This window comes from Melospiza georgiana, chromosome 8 (genome assembly GCF_028018845.1).
Source record: "Melospiza georgiana isolate bMelGeo1 chromosome 8, bMelGeo1.pri, whole genome shotgun sequence".
Taxonomy (NCBI): domain Eukaryota; kingdom Metazoa; phylum Chordata; class Aves; order Passeriformes; family Passerellidae; genus Melospiza; species Melospiza georgiana.
Window position 1 is genome coordinate 21,578,736 of NC_080437.1, and position 19,022 is coordinate 21,597,757.

At 38.4% G+C, this 19,022-nt stretch overlaps 2 protein-coding genes across 2 annotated transcripts in view; one reads left to right on the forward strand and one right to left on the reverse strand.

Annotated features, from left to right (window-relative positions):
• Nucleotides 1–5,896: 5,896 nt before the first annotated feature.
• CEP55 (centrosomal protein 55) lies at nt 5,897–15,993 on the reverse strand. The gene is made up of 8 exons (XM_058029455.1): nt 15,811–15,993; nt 13,755–14,033; nt 11,457–11,501; nt 10,591–10,729; nt 8,306–8,619; nt 7,250–7,321; nt 6,506–6,631; nt 5,897–6,103 (listed from the first exon to the last, which is right to left on the reverse strand). Exons 1-8 carry the CDS (start codon nt 15,991–15,993, stop codon nt 5,897–5,899), a joined length of 1,365 nt encoding a protein of 454 aa, XP_057885438.1.
• Nucleotides 15,994–17,535: 1,542 nt separating this feature from the next.
• The window catches only part of MYOF (myoferlin), a 61,679-nt gene continuing 60,192 nt past the window's right edge, over nt 17,536–19,022 (forward strand). The window contains exon 1 of the mRNA XM_058028702.1: nt 17,536–17,623. Coding sequence (XP_057884685.1) covers nt 17,536–17,623 — 88 coding nt within the window. The remainder of the gene's footprint in view (nt 17,624–19,022) is intronic.

Here is a 19,022-nt window from a genome sequence, read left to right on the forward strand (position 1 = left end):
GCATTTGCACAATAAGATTTTTATCATAAGTTTCAACCAAGGTGAACTTTCTATTTTCATTTTTGCTCTTACATATTACACTGCAGCTGTTCTGCTTCTAGATACTATGAATCCTGTGCTTAGAAGATGTTCTACCATTGTAAGGTATGTTTCAACTACAAGTCTGTTTTGATTTATTTTGTTTTTTAGGAAGTTTTCTAACTGCTCACCCATTTTATACTTTCATATCAGTGAGCTGAAGCGCTTACACCAATGTGTGAGGGACAATTTTAAACTTTTAGTGCAAATATCAATGCATCGGTTTGTTTACATACAGTAGTGAGCTCACACATTCCTGTGTCCGCTGAAAATACCTAGATGCTTCACTTATCATGTGAAAAACGAATCCCTGTTTCTTCTGGGACACAAGTCACTGTTTCTTCTGGGAAGTCTCATTTTGCTGTGGTCAGTACCCATTAGAAGCTGGCACACTTCCTGGGACAAGTGCCAGTGGCGCTGTAGTTTCAAGCTGTAGCAGCAGCATTACTAATCAAGGCCTCAGCCAAAAGCAGAGTGCCAATAATGCTGTCAGATGTGCTTTCTAATAAAAGCTGGGTCAGCTTCCAGTCATCAAGACCACCAGAAGTTTGCCAGCATCAGCATTGTGGCTTACAGTGAGGAAGAGATTTCTCTCTGAACCAAATGCAAATTAAGAACATAATCCACGTAACATAGACTTCCCCTGGATGTCTTTCTGTTTTGCTGCATGCTAACCAAGCTTCAGCAGAGTGACTCAGCTCCAGCTAAACTCTAACTAAATGAAGTTGTTTCTTAAGAGTCTTACAAACTCTATCACACTTACACATCAAGTCTGTGGATTTAGGGAATTTATCAGTGAATACAGAGTGTCAGACTGGTTTGTTTGGACATAGCAGGATCTGGTAGAACATTCTTACCAAGGAACTGAGACCCTGCATGAGTTTTTTACAGAGTTGGATGTTAAAGTGCCAAGGTGTGCATGAAGTTACTTGCATTCCTGCTAATGATCTTTGATGCAAAGACATCAAAACAAAAGCTGTGGTGAACATCTGAAGGGTTTACAAACTAAATTTGTCACCAGCCTCTCATGCTCAGGAGATGTACTCAGACATTCCCTGAACACACTGGTCTGCTGGGTTATATGCTGTGCAGAGATCACAGACACCATTGTTTCCTCTCCTTGTCAAGAATCCAGTGAGTAGAGAATGCTCTTACTCATGAAGTTTGAGGAGGAACATCCTTTTTCTTTCCCTGATGTCTTATCTTAGAGGAGTAACTTGTTGGGGTTCTTCAGCTCCAAATTGGGAGAGCAGCTTTACTTTTAAAAGCCACATATTTCTGAAGGAAGGTCTACAGCACCTGTCTGCTTCAAAGATTGTCTATATTGTCAGGCTTCTCCTTAGCTAGCATTAAGCTAGGGCTGGAGAAACAGAAAAATCAATCTTGCAAAAGCAATGAAAGTTCAAATAATGCTTTCAATTCTGCTGTAAACATTTCTGCCTTCCCTAATGTAATGGTAATCATGTTATTTCCCACACTGTTTATAGTTTTCATTATCAGTGGCCATTTGAGATGACTGATAAGATGTGACTTGGAGCTTCCCATAAACTGAGTCTGGAAAGCATGGATGCCTTAATTAGGCTGTAGAGTTTTCTGCCTAGTTGCATGAGATAGCACTGACCCTATCAAGCTTGTTACATGGACAAAACTATCACTTTCACTGGCACAGTGTGCACATTCACCAGTTTTGAATTTATGAGGGAAATTAAACCTGGTTGCACTTCTATCAAGAAGCCAACTGGATATCACCATAAGGTCCCAGGCTTCTTTCTTACAGAATATTTTGAAGCACCTTATCTTGGTCTATCTATCTCTTTGAAACTATTAATTCAGTATAAAATACTGAAAATTCTGGTTGGTCATAGAGACCACCAAATGAGTATCTGTCCCTAAATGTTGGTGGGGAGCTCTGTTCCAGGTCTGAAGGAGGACTGGGTGTGAGGGGAATCTCACTTCATGGATACATGTCCTATTTGAAGTCTGCTTTTTTTGCAAGGGACGCATTTGACACTGACAATGTTAGAAGAGAATTTACATCTGTGACTCCTCTAGAGCAGTCATGTTTCTCACTGGCTGCTTGGCCAGCTCCCACTCAGGACACCAGCTTTCTGAATTCTCTACCTGGAGCACCTTATGGAGGGAAGGCTAAAGACCCCAAATACCAAAGAACCAGACACCGTGGTGCTGTTTGTTAAAACAATGTGGGTATGATGCACTTCCCAATAATCAGGAATTAAGTGACATCAAGTTGTGCCTGTGTCGTTTATCTTGTTTTTCAGCAGGATAGTGATGCATGAGTGCAAGTATTGATTTGAAGCAGTATTTTATGGTATTTTAGGTCTGCTTAGACTAGAAGTTCATACAGACATAGGAATACCTAGTAATTTTCTGGTTGAGAAATATGAGATTACATTGTTTTAATGACTTCTGGTACAGTAGCTACTAATGTAGCATGTAGTGAAATAACACTACATGCTTAAGAAGATGAAGGGTCAGTGCATGACCATTGTGGTTTTTTTATTTAAATCTTATTGTCTTTTTTTCTTGCAGGTCTTTATGTGCCATTAAAAAACAGGGCTTCAAGGCACTGTGAGAAATCAGTGGCTGAAGTCCCTGAGCCAAGGCAGCCTCGCCTGTCAGGGATGGTTTAGGTAGTTACATAAGTGTCCCCATAAATCTCCAGTGGTGGAGATTTTACAGCCGCTGTAAGCAATGGGTTTCACTGCTCATCTGCTCCTACCACTGGAAAGATTTTCCTTATCTGTTGCAATTTTGAATATGTTACTCTTTTCATTGAGCACTAGAAGACTTATTTTTCTTTCCTCTGTATGAAATTGTAATTTTTCATGTTTTTTTCTAGACTGGATAAGCCTGCCTCTTCCATGAATTTGATCAAAAATCTGAAAGACTTCTACTACATTCATATGAGTCTGAATTGTTCTTGAAGTACAATACTAAAAATCAAGATAATCTTGTGAAAGATTGGTATCAAAACTGAGACTAAAAGCTACACAAGCAAGCAGGGTATTACAAGTTGATTCATGGATCTAAGAAAAACAACAAAAGAGCTATCTTTCAGTTTTTATTTCACAAGCAGCTCTTCTTATAGAAAAAAAAAATGGGGAGTTTTAGCTGTCTTTCCAGCCACCCAATGTTGCATCAAAACCATTTAATTTGCTTAAAAAGAACAGTGTGAAAGCTATATTTATAAATACACTACTCTTGGTAAACCATTGTATTAGCCCCCAAGCTTCCCTAAATCAGCAGCTTCAAATAATGCAGTCTTCCTGGTAGGTTGAAATTCAATTACTTGAAAGGGACATAACAGAAAAAGGCTCCTGAAATTGTAAACCCAAAGAGCTTGAAGTAATGAAAACACTGCTGTTGCTTCCTGCCTTAGCAAGATCTATACTGACAGCTAATTAATTCTTACCAGTAAGGTGAGCATGTTAGGCACAAACTTCCCCACATATAACTAGAGAGGAGCAGCCAATCTCCTTTGTTAACTTTGAGGGAAAAAAAATTTCTGGGATTTCTTTCTAAGTAATGGAAAAAAAAAAGTCGTGTTATGATTTGCATACCTTATGAAGTTGGAGTTTTATAGTTGGTTTTAATTACATGTAGGTGATGACAATAGTATTTGTGGGTCTGCTTTCAAAGTGTTTTACTTCACTGGAATGTCATGTTGGTATTTTGCAACATATACCACAATAATGACCTGTAAAAATTTATCAGCAAGGGGGTTTTTGTGCTTAGGTGTAAAATTTATCAGGTAGGACTAAATCCATTGTTAAAGTTCATAAAAGGTGGAATGAACAAAACTTTTTAAACATTATCACATTATGAACTTTCCGAGTCTCCCTCTACAGTACAGTTTCTAATGCAGAAGTGTTTTATGCTGATTTAAGAAAGCCTCAGAACTACTGAAGAGCTCTGACCTGTAGTAGGCAAACCTATTTCATTTATAATACATAAAAGATGAGGATTTCTTTTTGCAGAAGCTATGCTGAGTATGCAGCTGAGAATAGAATACTAGCTGATTAAGGTGTTGTTCAAAGACAAACTTAAACTTTTAAAAGTAGTTTAATTAGAGATTAAAATTATTAGGCTGTAATGAAAAGCATAGTTATCATCCTGAATGAAAATATTTTTAAAAATATATGAAATTAAGACAATTTCCCTCATGAAAAAAACTTGAGGTTCTGAAGTACAATTTCTGTTTTACTCATTAGTTTATCATATCTTTGGTCAGAAAATATGTTGTTAGCAATTGAGCAAATTGTCAAATACAAAGATTAGCCTGAGACACAGTCAGTGAAATTGAAAAGTGGATAGAGAATGGCTAATACAATAAATCTGGCAGAGATATTTCAGATATAAAGATACCTTTTAGTATTTTCTATCTCACGAGCACTGGATTTAATTGAGAATAACATCACTTGATACTACCAGTTATTTTCAATAACTTGGAAAACACCTTCATATTTAAGAATAAGATTTAACCATCAGGGATTAAGGTGAACATTATGGGTAAAAGCATAGTTTTGCTCCAAAGCACAATGGAGAAAGCTGATACCAGGTAGCAATCAGAATGAGCAGGTCAGAGAAAGAAACACCTTGGGTACCTGTGTGTCCTCAGCAAACCACAAGCTTGTAAAATGCTCAAATTTATTCTTAACTAGTGCATCTTTGTAAAATGTCTCCATTTTTATAATTTCCACAGAAGTAACTTCTTGTTGGGACTTCACTACATATGCAAGGAACAAAATGCTCGCAACACATTCAAGTTTACAGTAAGTGCTAGAGAAAAATAACACTGCAAATGCAAATCCATTAGGGACTCTTTTTGCCAGTTTCTAATTTGTTGCCAGAATTTGTCATTAACTCGTATTTTGTATTAATACCAAAATACAGTGACACTCCAAATACACCGGAGCACTTTGTTAAAAGCTGCACTTTGGGACATTTTTCAAATCTAAGGTTGAATAACTGACATTTCCTAACTTTAACCTCTTTCACACAGAAGCAAAACAAGTTTAATTGAGCATAATTCTATATGCAAAATTCAAAACTGGCCTCTGACATTGTCTGAATATAAACTTTCTTTGCACCAAGGAAGCTTTTATTTGCTAGGAAGTTTGTTTTTCTGAGGTTAAACCTTGGTCAGCATTTTAGTCATCCCTGATGGTGGTTCAGGATAATCAGCTACTTAAGATTGATGTTTTGAACATCAATCTTAAGCAGCAAAGATCTAACATGGCCCTCCTGAGTTTTTACGTATCAAGATGTTGATATATTCCACATATATATGGTATATAACACATGTATGTATGTACTAAACACACTACACATATATACTCACACCATGTATAAATAAATATATATATATCTATAGTGCACCTATGAGGGCCAAAAATCTTTTGCAGCTATTCTTGTCAGTTAAGGTACAAGCACAATAATCAGGATTCAACAACCAAGAACTGGGTATGCCAAAACTAAAACATAGTCTGATATAATAATTGTGCTTTTACTATTTCCTACATTTAATAGTGCAAAAAAAAACCCGTCAGTAGTTTACTCTTTAAAATATTCCTAACTCTAAAAATATTTCTGTTTGCAACTAGAAAATGCAGTAGCTGTTTTGCAAAAACATGAGGTAAAATACTGAGGCCAAATTATAATGTTAATACTGTTTTTGTGGAACTGAATTATAAAATCAGCAGTTGTTTATACAACTGCAAGAAAAAAGCTTTAAAAGATCTTTTGCCAGGCATATTGGCAGCATATATGAAGCAAAGATAGTTAGTCCATTTGGAGCTCAAGCTGTACAGAAGTCAATGTGTGCTAGTAATTCTCTATGCTGGCTTGTTGGATATAGCACTTTACATCTGGGACACTCGAGAAAACTTTCATCAAGGCAGCTGGAATGTTTCAGGGGAGGACTTCTGTCATATGTGGTCAGCTTCTTGTCAAATACAGCTTGCAAGTCTTCTTGTGATTCCATATGTCCAGATTCCCGGAGTTTCTGGAAAAGGAGGAGCTTCACTGTAAGATTGGGACATGCATGCACTGATCAAACACTGTAGGAAAATATATTAAAGGCTTGATGGCACACAAGCCTTGGGTGTGTTACAGCACTAAGGACTGTGCCCTGTTCACCCACAATAAGTGTGAGTGGAAGCACATTGCATCTTTGTCATGGTGCAACAGACAAAACTGACTGAGACACTGATAGAGAGTACAGAGTGTTCCCTGCTCAGCACCCTGCCTGTTCTGGAGCTGCTGCTGCACTGCACCTGGGGAAACAGACATAAGGGATGCAGGGACACTTACTCAGGGTTTGAAACAAGATCCCAAAGCAAGAAGATGTGTGTTTTTACAAAATCCCTGACTGAATTCACCTGTGAGTTGAATATTCAGTACATACCAGGGGTTCCAGACGGGTTATTTTCTCCTTGGCCTTGCGCAGCTCCTTGAGAACATGGTTTAACTCAAGCTTCAGGTTGTGGCGATCAAGCTTCCCGTTCTCTAAGTCTGTGGTACATATCTGGATCTGGCAGCCCAACAAAGTGAGAACTTAAAGTCAAAGTTAGTATGAATTGGGAGGGATGTTCCCCATTTATATATTTAAAGCCAGTTTTGCTCTGCAATAACATATTAAAACCGGGATTAAAAGGAAAATTTAAATGAAAAATTAAAAATTGCTGTTGCTTTCATTACAGTGAAATTCACATGTCCCCAGTTATTAAATCTCCCTTAGAAGAGGTACAGTTATTTTGATTGGAGGGTGTTTCAATTTCAAATAAAGAAAATAGAAAATATGGCAATGCAATTATTTCTATAAGAATATCAAAAATATATTGCTAAACTTTAATTAGATGATTAGTTTTAGGATGTTTCTTGTGCCTTATCTGAGGCTTTACCTGTTTAATAAGTGATTGTGGAGAAAACGACATCAGGTTTGATCATACCCTCTTATCAGTACAAGGTTACAGATTTTCCTCCTGACATGTCAAAATTTTTGAAAGCATCAAGAGATTATGTGCAATTGAATATTCATGTCTAGCATTACTTTATTTGATATACTAATAATTCTTAAATGTGAAGCTAGCCTAGAAAGACTCTGTGCCTAACACATTAAATATCAGCACTTTAGGACATAATTGTGTACCTGTTGTTCCAACAAAGCTATTCTGGTGTGTTCTGCCTCCTGTCTGAGCAATGATTGACGAAGAAGCTGCACCTACAAGACAGATGAACACTTGTAACAAACAACATCCATATACAATAGTTAATAAGCTTAAAAATAATTAATTTATAATGAGATGGAAGCAAACTCTTACATTCCAATGCCAACAGCAAATGTGTGCCTGTTATGCAAGAACCAAACTCAATTCAAATCATTACTTCCCCAAGGAAAACCCTTGGGAGAAATTATTATTGCACTGAGAAGGGGGAATACAGGATGATGTTGTTGTTAAAAAAAGAAAAAATGGAAGCCTGGTGATTGCCAGGATGCTGACAGAAATATACTCACAAAACCTATGTTTGTACTAACATGATATTTTATCTTAATAAAAACAAACAATGTGATTTTTTTAAAATAAGAGAACAAGTTTAAGAGAAAGTACTATACTATAATGATTAAGTAAATGCATACATTAAAATATTATCTGCTTTCAGCATGTATCAACTTTTATGATAATGCTGTTGTTCAGCTTCAAAAAATAAAATAAAATAAAATAAAATAAAATAAACATATTTTAATCATTATTGACCAGTGAGAACCAGTCTGTCTTTAGAGAGCTTAAGTGTTGTTATGCTTTTGGCCTACTTTGGTGTCTAGTAAATTTTATTGTCATATTTCAAATATCAGTTGTATTTTAGCTGCCAGGTGACAGCAAATATTAGTGGTATTCCATAATTAGGAGCACATGATAAAATGATTTTTTAGCTTTCTTGTTCTCATTTACTATTAGTCTTAAGGATGAACTATATTATAATCAATTCAGTATTTTCTCCCTTCTCTTTTGTGTCCCTTAAGACTAGGGAAATAAACTGATAAAGAAGTTTCCTGTTTAAACAATTCAGTTTTAACCTCAAGGAATGAGTCTAGATCTATGTGAAGAAGTTACCAGAGAGAGAGATGGTCCATTCTGATTAACTGTGAATTTTTCTCTCTTGATTCTTTGCTAATGATCTCAAACCTCCAAATCCACCCACTTACCTGACATAAAAGATCTTCAGACTTTTCTTTTTCTTCCCTGAGCTGTTCTTTGATAGTTTCATTTTCCTGTTCTAGTCTTTGTGCTTTCTCTTTCATTGTATTTTCATTTTCTTGAGTCTTCATTTCAGCACGCCGTTGTGACTGCAGTAAGGCATTTAAACTCATCATTTCCCCTTGTGTTTCTTGATATGTCTTTTTAAGTTCATTGAGCTCAGATCTCAGCTGGGTTATGGTGCGTCTTTCAGTCTCAGGATCTCTCTTAGCAGTCAGAAACAGCTGGTCACAGCATTCTTGCTTTTCCTCTTGTGGATGACCTTAATGAGTCAGAAATAATTGAGTTAGTAATGTGAAAAAAAAAAACCCACTTAAAAATCAGAGCACTAAATCTTTAACAGCATTTTAAGGCTTATTAGTAGAAATTGACATAGTAGGCTATTGCACAGCTCAGATTAGAAGCAAACTTTGGTTGAAACAGCTTTCAGTATTATTAATACATTAAGTCTCCTTACCAATACACTCACTGTATATTGGTAGAAAACACAGTTCTTCTAAGGCCTCATGCATTATACTGACACATGGGAATCTGACCCAAAGCCAGGATTCCTAGTTCTATTTTTAGGCTCTTTAGCCAAGCTGCTGGCATTACCTCCCTCCCCAGAGATACCCTTGGGGATGTAATAGATTCTACTTCAACCTTTTTGACCAAAGCCAGACCTTCCACTGTCTTTTGCAGACCATCTTTTAGTAGGCCATAATTTACTTCTAAAGAGTCAATAGAAAGGACTAGGACAGTTCTTTTGATTAATAAATGCTTGCTTCCTGGGTAGCAACTATTACTTAAACCAGGGTTAGAAAATTTCTGCTTATAGACCCAAGAAAAGTTTAATAAGTAGGAAAAAATTAGGAGGCAGACTGCAAAAATTCAGGAGCAATACAAAATATATGTAGAAGCAGAATGAGGGAGGGAGAATTTCACGGGTTTTGCTGATTTTTGGCACTGCAAGTTTTGTTACTTTGATAATTTTCCTATTGAAAACTTACCCTAATTATTCAAAGTGTAATTTACTAGGGAGAGTTTCCTGCTTCAATGTTCTCCCTTCCCTCACTATGAACTAAGCCCTATCTTCTCATTGGCAAAACTTTATAGGGCAGTGACATCCTCAGAGAAAGGCTGAGTTTTTCCCCAGAAAAAGTTTTCATATATATATTTTCAACTTGTATAGCTAGGATTTCAATATATATATTTCAATATATATATATTCATATATATCTTTTCAACTTGGATTTCTGCTACTGCCTAGCTGCTGGAAGAGAGGAACTTGCTTACACCCTGACTTTAAGTCTCCTGTTTGCTCTTGTGGCAAAGCTTTGACTGCAGTAACTCTGTGCAACATTTTCTGGTGAGCCGAGTCTGCCTCCCTCTAAAAATACTGTTCATAGATTTCTGAACAGCACCAAAACAAGCTTGTGATGATATTTCAGTGTTTTCCAGAAAGAGTCAAGCAGCAATACAGAAACCAAGCCACTGCCCATGAATTACTCATGGCAAATCTGTGGGTATGCTCTTACTCCACACAATGTTTGTTCTGTTTAGTGAATTTACCTTGCAGGTCAGTTGCAGAATGCATGAAATCAATAATTTGGTAATAAGAAAAGCAAGTCAATGTCTTCTGGTTCTTCTGCTTAATATGAATTTAATTTTATTAATTCTGAGAGGTGTGCCTTATTGAGGAACTGCACAGCAAGGAAGTGAGCTGGAGGTGGCCAGATCTTTATTGTGAAACACTGCTTTGGAGAGGTGCCAAAACCTATCACAGGTTTTCTCGCCCTGTAACAACTGTTCAGCTGAGTAAAGAACATGGCAATCTTGAGTCATTTTTATAATATTTATTTTGAAAAAAGTAAATTTAAAAAAATCTGATCCACACCTAGCTAATAAATCCTTAATGCTTCCATTATGTCTACTGAAAGTGTACTTTGAAGGATGGGAGATGTACATCTATTTGCCTCAACACTTTCCACAAATAGAGAGGTTGCTAATAGAGTGTCAAGGCTGTTAAAACCATCTTTGAAGTGGATAAGAACAGGAAGTACTCTTGGTCAAGTAACATAGATAGATAACAGGAAGCAGAGGAATATTATTTAACCAAGTTTTACCATTAAGAAGCCAAAGCATTGAGAACAAAGTCTTGATTTTAAGTGTGCTAGTATTTGTTTTCAGAAAATTTAATTCCATAGATAATTATGGTTTGGGTCACTTGTGGGAGTAAAAATGAAGTTGATACCTTCTGAATTTGATTTAGATTCTTGCTGGCTAACTATTTCTGCCTTCTGTTCAAGTTCAAAGATCCTTCCAAGCAGCCCCCTGACATATGCTTCCCGTTGCTGGTCATACAGGAGCCACTGCTGATTTTTCTCAAGAGCCTTCATAAAAAGAAACATAAGAACAACAAAAAAGTCTCTGGTAATTAGTCAGCTTTTAAAAGTATTTGTCTTATGTCTTCAAAATATTAGAAATTATTAAAGATATGCTAGATAAGTCTGCTGCAAATTGTAATCAATACAAAAAATAAATAAATCCATCTTCATTTGGAAAGTTAATTCAGGATGCTGAGCATAAGTTAAAACTGCAGCAATGGGAAAATTACTTAAAGAACAAAGGCTTTTATGAGTCATGCCTAGATTATGAAGAATTGACTTTTCAATCTCAAATATAAAATAACAGACCTTGAAAATGGAATGAAATAAAACTGTATCATTGCAACTTAATTTTTAAGAACAAGGACATGGATTTTTTAGCTGCTGGCTCATTGACTTATTCAGTTTGCAAGGGACCTTAGGAGGTTTCTAATCCAACCAGATGCTATCCCAAGCAGTGCCAGGTTCCTAGAGGCTTCTGAGTTGTCAGCAACCACTTGGTTCTGATGTTCTAAGCAAGGTCTTTCAAAGATGATGGAAATCTTAATTTTTTCTTTTGCAAGTTTTTTGGTTTTTAAATTTAAATTAGTGCCTTCTCACAAAATCATTTTAGAGATTATATTTTAGAGAGAAACATACCCTCTGAGGTCCCATACTACCCAAAATGTACATGATGATAATTTACATTCTTCCGCATCTCAATACAGATGGTTGAAATTTACAGGAAACTTACATCTTTCAATTGTCTTTCAATTTCTGTGCTGTTTGTGGCAGCTTCCTGTGGACAAAGAACAACTTGTTAGTGTTGTTTAAAACAAATGGCTGAAACAGCAAAGCTACTCCTGTACAGCTATTAATCTCACATAAATAGCATAAGAATATTTTAAAAATTAAATCAGATGCATTTAAAAATTAAAACAGATGTGCCTTTTGTGTTTAAAGATCTTTATAGTTGGTTGCTGGGTTTTTTTTTGAAGGATCCAAGTTATGTAGAAAGCCATTTCAGACATTTAAAACAGACTCTTCTTCAAAATATATGATAAAGATTTACGTGAAATTTTTTCCATAAATTGCAATTTATGCAATTCATAGTTACATTAAAACATTTCCTAAGGAAACCATAATGTATTTTTTGCTGAACTGCTGCCTTGGAAGTCCTGAAGGGTGTTCTGCAAAGAGGTTTTGAAAAATGAAGATATTTAAGGGTATTATTTATGTACACAAGAAGAAGTAAATGTTTTTTTCTATTTTTGTATCCTCATACATTTGACAATGACCCAGACATAGAGGAGGAGTTGGGGAAAGCCAGAGACCTTGATGCTTCTCTGGGATAACAAGAAGACTGTGAACATCTGGGAAATTGTGAAGGCCTGTCTGCAAGCACAAGGACAAAGTGCCTGATTTTCTGAGCCTGATCCCAGTACAGTGAGTATGACTTATGTACACATATGAGTAGGAGACTTCTTGAGAGCCATCTAAAACTGGAGAGCAGTTACAGCCACGTTTCTCCCATTCTGACACGTAACTTCTCTGCAGGATACAAAGTGGTTATGAAATTGTGTAGGTATATGTCAGAGGGAACTTCAGTGAGAAAAAAAATGCACATTACTTCCCAAATCCAAACTACATTTTTTTTCCAACATTTTTCTTTGGATCTTGGAACATGATTTACAACAGAATTTATAGCTGAAAAAATACAGAACTTTGAATGCAATTATTAAACTTAAAAACTTCCTAATAAAAATAGGATTTAGAGACACTGAGCTTATTTCTATGAACATCAGAGTCCTGCCTCAGTAAAAACTTTCTCAAAATTGTGTTCTAAAACTGTTGTTTCCATTTCAGAGCTAGTATGCCACCTAGCAGTTTCAAGCAGCATTGCTAGACTTGTTTTCAAGTTCTCCAAGACATCCAGTAAACATCACTCTCCTCTGTATATAAATCAGTTACAATTTTAAAAGAAAACTATGGTTTTAAAGTAACACATATTTTGGTGGTTTAATGACAAAAATATAATGAAAACCTGTTGACTTAATACACACTTTAACACCACTAATGAAGTTCAAAGTGTCTTAAAATTTAAAATAAATACATTGCATTTAAAGTGGTATTTCTCAATAAACTGCATTATTGGAAGTACTATATATACATGAGTTACCATTCAAAAGTAGTAGATGAAGATATTCTGTTATGTGTTTGGCCATAGCAGAATTTCTAGAAATTGCTCAACTCCCGTGTGGAGTGGAGGGAACCAGCACCATCTGCAGGTCAAAAGCTGGAAAAGAAAGACTTGCAGCCGCCTATGTTTAGGCACGTGTACGTAAACAACTTCCCTGTGCCCCTCATGGAGTTACTAACGCATTTTCCAAAGATTATTAGAACAGAGCAGGGGTGGAAAAACAACTGTAGAATCCTAAATGGACTTTTAAACCCTGCCTAGGGTTGGCACCATATCTATTGACCACTTCATAATGAGAGGAGAAACCCATTATTCCTGTCCTCTGCCACATTGAAGAATTTACCATGTGTGATGCCATAGAAAGTAAAGACAATTAGTTTTAACAACTGAGACACAAATGAGGGTTCATAAGAACAGAGAGAAGAAAGATATTCTCATGACTGAAGCTGAATTAGGTGAGGAGCTTAGTTTGTCTTTATTAGTGCCCCATGTTGCTCAGCACTGCTGCCTTCTCGCAGAGCACACAGATCTGAGCAGGGCACAGTGCCTGCCTAAGCAGCAGTGGAGCATCCCAGCAGTATCACAGGTCACACTACCAGTGTGTGACCTTGAGCTAGGGACCTTGAGTACAGCAGGAGAGAATTCCCTCCCCAGCTGTGCTGCCTGAAGTGCGTTCTCTGACTGTTCCTCATTTAGAGCTCGATCTGGATACCATCTCGTTTCATACAAGAATATTTCAGCATGCAACACAGCTTGTAAGAAAATTTTAAAAATATTCAGTTTTATAGCAGGTATTGGTGCTTAGTGGGCACAAAATCCAATTTGCAATTGCAATATTTCTTCAGTCCTTACCTGAAAAGTACCACTGGCTTCATTCTCAAGATCGGAGCATTTTGCCATGACTGTAGATAAATTACATTTTAACCTATTAATTTCTTCTGATAGAGAACAAAGTAACTGTTCTCTTCTTTCTGCTTCCTTTGTTTTTTCCTCTAGTTGATTTTGTAGGAAGGCCACTTCACTAGTCTTGGTTTTGGACCTAAGCTTGTCTTTCAGGTTTTGAATTTCTCTGTCCTTCTCTCCAAGAAGATGGTTGTATTTTTCTTTTTCTTTCTCAAGCAAAAGTATTTTCTAAATGAAACAGAATAAAAAAGTGTGTTAGTCTATGCATCAAATGCATTAGCAAGTACTTTGAGATTATCTGAGCAGCAGGGTCTAGTGGAAGGTGTTAGAACTAGGTGATCTTTAAGGTCTCTTCCTACCCATTCCATTCTATGACCTTATGATTCTATGATAACAATATCTCACTTTCAAAGTTCTCTTAGCCTTTAATTAGCTGAGAAAATTGCTTATAACTCAAAGAAGACAATACTGGAGCGATCATCTGAAATATATCAAGTGATAGGAAAACCAGTCTGAAATAGACGAAACAAGGAGAGAATGCAAAGAACAAAGTTTCACAGGCTTGGTGTGTACTCAGTTTTGAATAAAGATCACTACAGTATATGACCCTAAAACAAAAGCAATACAAGAACTCCAAAACACTTCCAGCAAATAGGTTGGTGCTACCTTTCTTAGTTTATTTCTTAGCATATTCGGTTGCAAGAGCCTTCTTGCAAATCTCATGACAGTGAGTTACAGAAGAGTTATAATAAAGCATTTGGGAGAAGGATCCTGTTTTCCATGTTATCTGGCCCTGTAGTTTCAAAATGTGTTTTAGCAGATATTTTCAACATGCACTCTTTTTCCAGTAGGCCTCCAGCACAGGTATTCATTACACACAATTAGTACTGCATTTAAGATGCCATGGAGCTCTGCATGGACATCAGATGTGATAGCATTTAATTCTGCTGAGAAAGGCTCATGTTGAAATCTTGCATGTTGACATCAAGTCATTAGAAAGAAAAACTGAAAGCAAGTGATTTTGAGAGAGCCTCAGTTAGGGAGTGGTTGAACACCACCACTCACTGAAATTAAAATAGTGACACCAAAGACTATCCGGTGTATCTAACACGATGGTGATTTTGCACCTGTTTTTCCTAGTTTATAGGAAACCGGTATTAAGTAACCAACACTGAGCCGACAGCAAACACCAAGAGAATCAGCAAATACACAGAGGAATCTAGCCAGAGCTGTGCATGAGCTGCCCAGCCACAGCTCATCCTTGGCTTAGGACTTCTCAACTGACGTTGTGGCACAGACACATGGCAAGCCCTTTCATTAAAAAGAGTGGCCTAGAAATATTAATATGCCTAGTCCACATGAGTTGTATCCTTTTCTAGAGTCCATCTAAAGTTTCCCTGTCCTTCTGGGAAGCCTGACAGGCTGTGACTAGGTCACGTAATAAGTCTTGAAATTCTCTCTCTGCAACCACAGGTTTACCTGGAGTGGAACAGTCATATAGATACAGAGATGCTTCCGTACCTTTCAGTGTCTTAGTTTCTGCTCTTTAGATGCAATGGGAGAATAATGTAATGACCCAATTCAGTTCCATTTACCTATAGCTGAGTGGGAGCTTGACAATTCAATTCAAACAAACACTCTGCGCTTTTTGTCATGTTGTTAATCAAATGTTTTCAAACGTTAAGCTCTTTGCAGGAAGTGCTTAAAAGCCTTCTCTGCGATGTGTTCCATTGGACACATTTGGACAAGTCTTAATGGACTAACTGGCACCTGTGGCCTCAAGTCTTTGTATTTACCAGCCTTGTCAGATGAGTGTGATTTTATTAGCTCAGCTGTCATTGAAAAATACCTGAGAATGAAAGTGTGAAACTAAAAGTTTGTCTGGACTAACAATACTAAACCAGTTGTGACATCAGAAGTTCTGAGAGGAAAGGTGAGGCTCCTGCTGCCGAGTGCCGTACCCGTGGGACGCGGCCCGCGCTGGCTCGGGGAGAGCCCGGCTCACCTGCAGGAGCTCGCTCCTCTCCGGCTCCGTCGTTCTGCCTTTGCCCGTGGCCAACTCCTCCATGGACCTCCGCGGAGCAGCGCCCTCCCGCTTCCCCTTCTCGAGCCCACCGTCAGCTCTGGAGCTGCCCAGCTTCAGGCCCCCCTTGCCAATAATTCGATCTATGGCGGTCTTGGCGTTCATCTCTAGGCGCCTGTACAAACCGAACGAGGCGCTACGGAACAGCGGTTCCTTCTAGCGGGCAGGACAAGGCTTCCGACAGCTGGAGGCGAGTGCAGGCGGCGCGGACCTTCCCGGCTCCCGCGGGGCTCAGAGGGGCCGCGAGTCACGGTGCGGGGCACGGCCCGGTGCGGGGCACGTCTCGGCGGCGGCTCCGTCCGGCCCCGGCCCGTGCCGCTTCCGGGAGTTTGAATCCCGCGGCTCGGGGCCGTCACTTCCGGGGTTTCCGGATGGTGCCCGCGGGCGGTGGCGGCAGGGGCGGTGTCCCCTCGTGTCGCCGCCCGGGCGGTGCCGTCCCTACCCGGGGCTGCCAGGCGCGGCGGTGCTGGGCCAGCAGCAGCGGGCGGCCGGTGGGTGGAGCGGGGCGCCGTGGTGCTCGGGCCGAGCCTGCAGGGCCCTCTCAGTGCTGTCTCTTACGTGTCTGTGTCCTCGTTCCTCCCTGAACATGTGGGGTTTTTCTTCTCCTCTCCATCTACCCCAAATCTAATAATTTTAGAAATTACAAAGTAAGCTAGGTCTTGTGCGACCGTGTAAAAGCTAGGCTGAACCGCGCTCGCTTGTGACTCCTTTTGCTGCCTCTTGCTGGCTTCCCCTCTCTCCTTGGGGACACGCGTGGCAGTGGCAGCGGGAACCACTCGGGTTTTTACCTCTGTTCACAGCTGAGAAAAACTGAGGCTGAGCACGGGGGAGCTCAAAGCTCCTGTGCTTGTAATGTAAATGTTACCTAGGTCATGTTACCGCAGTGTTTGTGCACGTGTTTAAGACAAAACATTCATATGCTTCCAAACTGTACAGACTCTTGTCACTTTTAATTTATTTTTTTGCACGCATTTCCTTAATACTTTCAAATTTTTAGTTATGGATACATATTTCAAGAATTCTACTATAAATCTATTATATCCAAGACGTTCCATGAGGAAGCCGCAGTGTCGTTCCAGAATCCAACAGGAGGGGGAGGACTCGCACTGTTTTTCGGGATCATCGCCAGTTTCTGACTAGGCTGGCGCGGAGACAAACCAAAAGCATTTGCCAACAATAAAGTTCTCAAAATTAGGGGGAAAAATATAAGCTATTGTGGAATTTCATACCTTGGTGTACGGAGAGGCAGATGCTGTTTAGATCGAGTTCTAGAGTCGCGCTTAATGTTGATGGTACTTAACAGTTAACTCTAGCCTTGGTTTCTGACGAGAGATTTATCACGCGGTTTAAGAATAAAAGCAGCAACAAGAAAGTTTTTGCAGGATTAAACAGGATCCCGTTACGGGATTTCACTAGCGAGAGCTCTTTCTGTGCAGCACGACAGACCCTGGTGTCAATTTACAGGACTGGTTTTTCCCACAGCTTTGAGCAACTAGTCCGTCATAGATCCACCCATAGACGACCTCCTTTGCTGTAAACCAGTAATTCCCTGCCTCCTCTTCCTGCTAGCATTTCAGTCCAGAAGGACTGTGAAACTGAAGATTTAATTCCTTCGGTAGTAGTCAACATTTAGGGAAGAGGGAAACAATGCTTCGGGTGATTGTGGAATCTGCTACCAATATCCCTAAAACCAAGTTTGGGAAACCAGATCCTATCGTTTCTGTTATTTTTAAAGGTAAGCAAAACTGACATAAATGTAGCCAGGGAAGAAGTTTTGTAAAAGCTAGTGCCCTTTGTAAGTATCTGAAAATCTGGGAAATCATGTTTTCCTGGAATTACATCTGATGTAATTTTAGGGAAGACTTTTTAATTAGAGACAGGAGTTACCTGAATGAAGTTTGAACTGGGTGGAGCACATTGGACTGTTCTGAGCAGCTGTGCTTCTGTTTCAGGATCCACATTTTACAAGCTTTTCCAAAGGATTAACCTGTTGCTTTAAAAACAAATCTAATTCTGTGAATGAACCCACTTTTAATTCTGGTATTGAAGATTACCTTGTTTTCCATCTGAAAAATCATTCCTGTCTTGATTACTTTGAACAGGCACTGCTCACTGTCACACACATACAATAAAAATGTGATTTATTTGTGTTACAAGTAGTATACTGAAATAGCAGTAGTACTATTTTGGAAGGTATTTGATTTTGTTTGAGTTTGGTTTGGGGTTTTTTTGGTTGTTGTTTTTGGGGTTTTTTTCACAAACAGAATTGCACATCAAAATTTTGCCTGTTGAGATTATCTAATGACAAGATTATGGAAGGAAACTGTAGTTTTCACTTTCATTGCTCCTCAGTTATATATAGAAGAAGGAGAAGATTGTGATAAAGCATTTACATGTAAAGCTAAATATGTTTTAGATGTACTTTACTTGTTGCCAACATTATCTCACTTGGCTGGACTAGAGGAACTTGATTTCTAGTATTGATTTATTTTTATGGTGCCAAAACCTTTAAGCAATTTTGGATCATGTAATACATCAAACCAAACTGTGACAAACAGGCACCTTATCTCCTGGTGACCTGGTTTCCTAACTGTGCACTGAAATCCAAGTGCTGTTTTAAAGTGTGAAAAAATCCTTGCAGGAGTTTGTCACCTTTAGAAACCAAATCTGAAATCATGACAGCTGCGGGATGAAAAAGGATGAGGCACTGCACATGCAGAATCTTAACTTTCAAAGTAACAAGTTTTCAGATACATTTATTTCAGCATCAGAAAGATGTGAAATCATTCAATTTGCTTTAGTTTCCTCCTTTTTCTCAAGGTTTATCTATTTTTTTTACCCACCCTGTATTAGAAAAAGTGGCAGAGCCTGTCTCAGTAGCTTTTGGAACTTCATAATTGTTAAAATATGATTTTACTTGCCCTGCAAAAAGTGAATATACTGTCATTTCTCTGGTTTGTTTCACATTCTGCTACTTCTTAAGTATCCATTGTCTTTTTCCAGTTCCTTGTCTCTCTTTGCTTTCCTGCCAGTTTTGCCTTTCTGTGTTGCCTCTGTTCCTGCAGTTTTCAGACTCCAGAGCTGGTTTATGCCTTCCCTTCTTTATGCTTAAATGTCTGGTTTTTTTCCCTCCT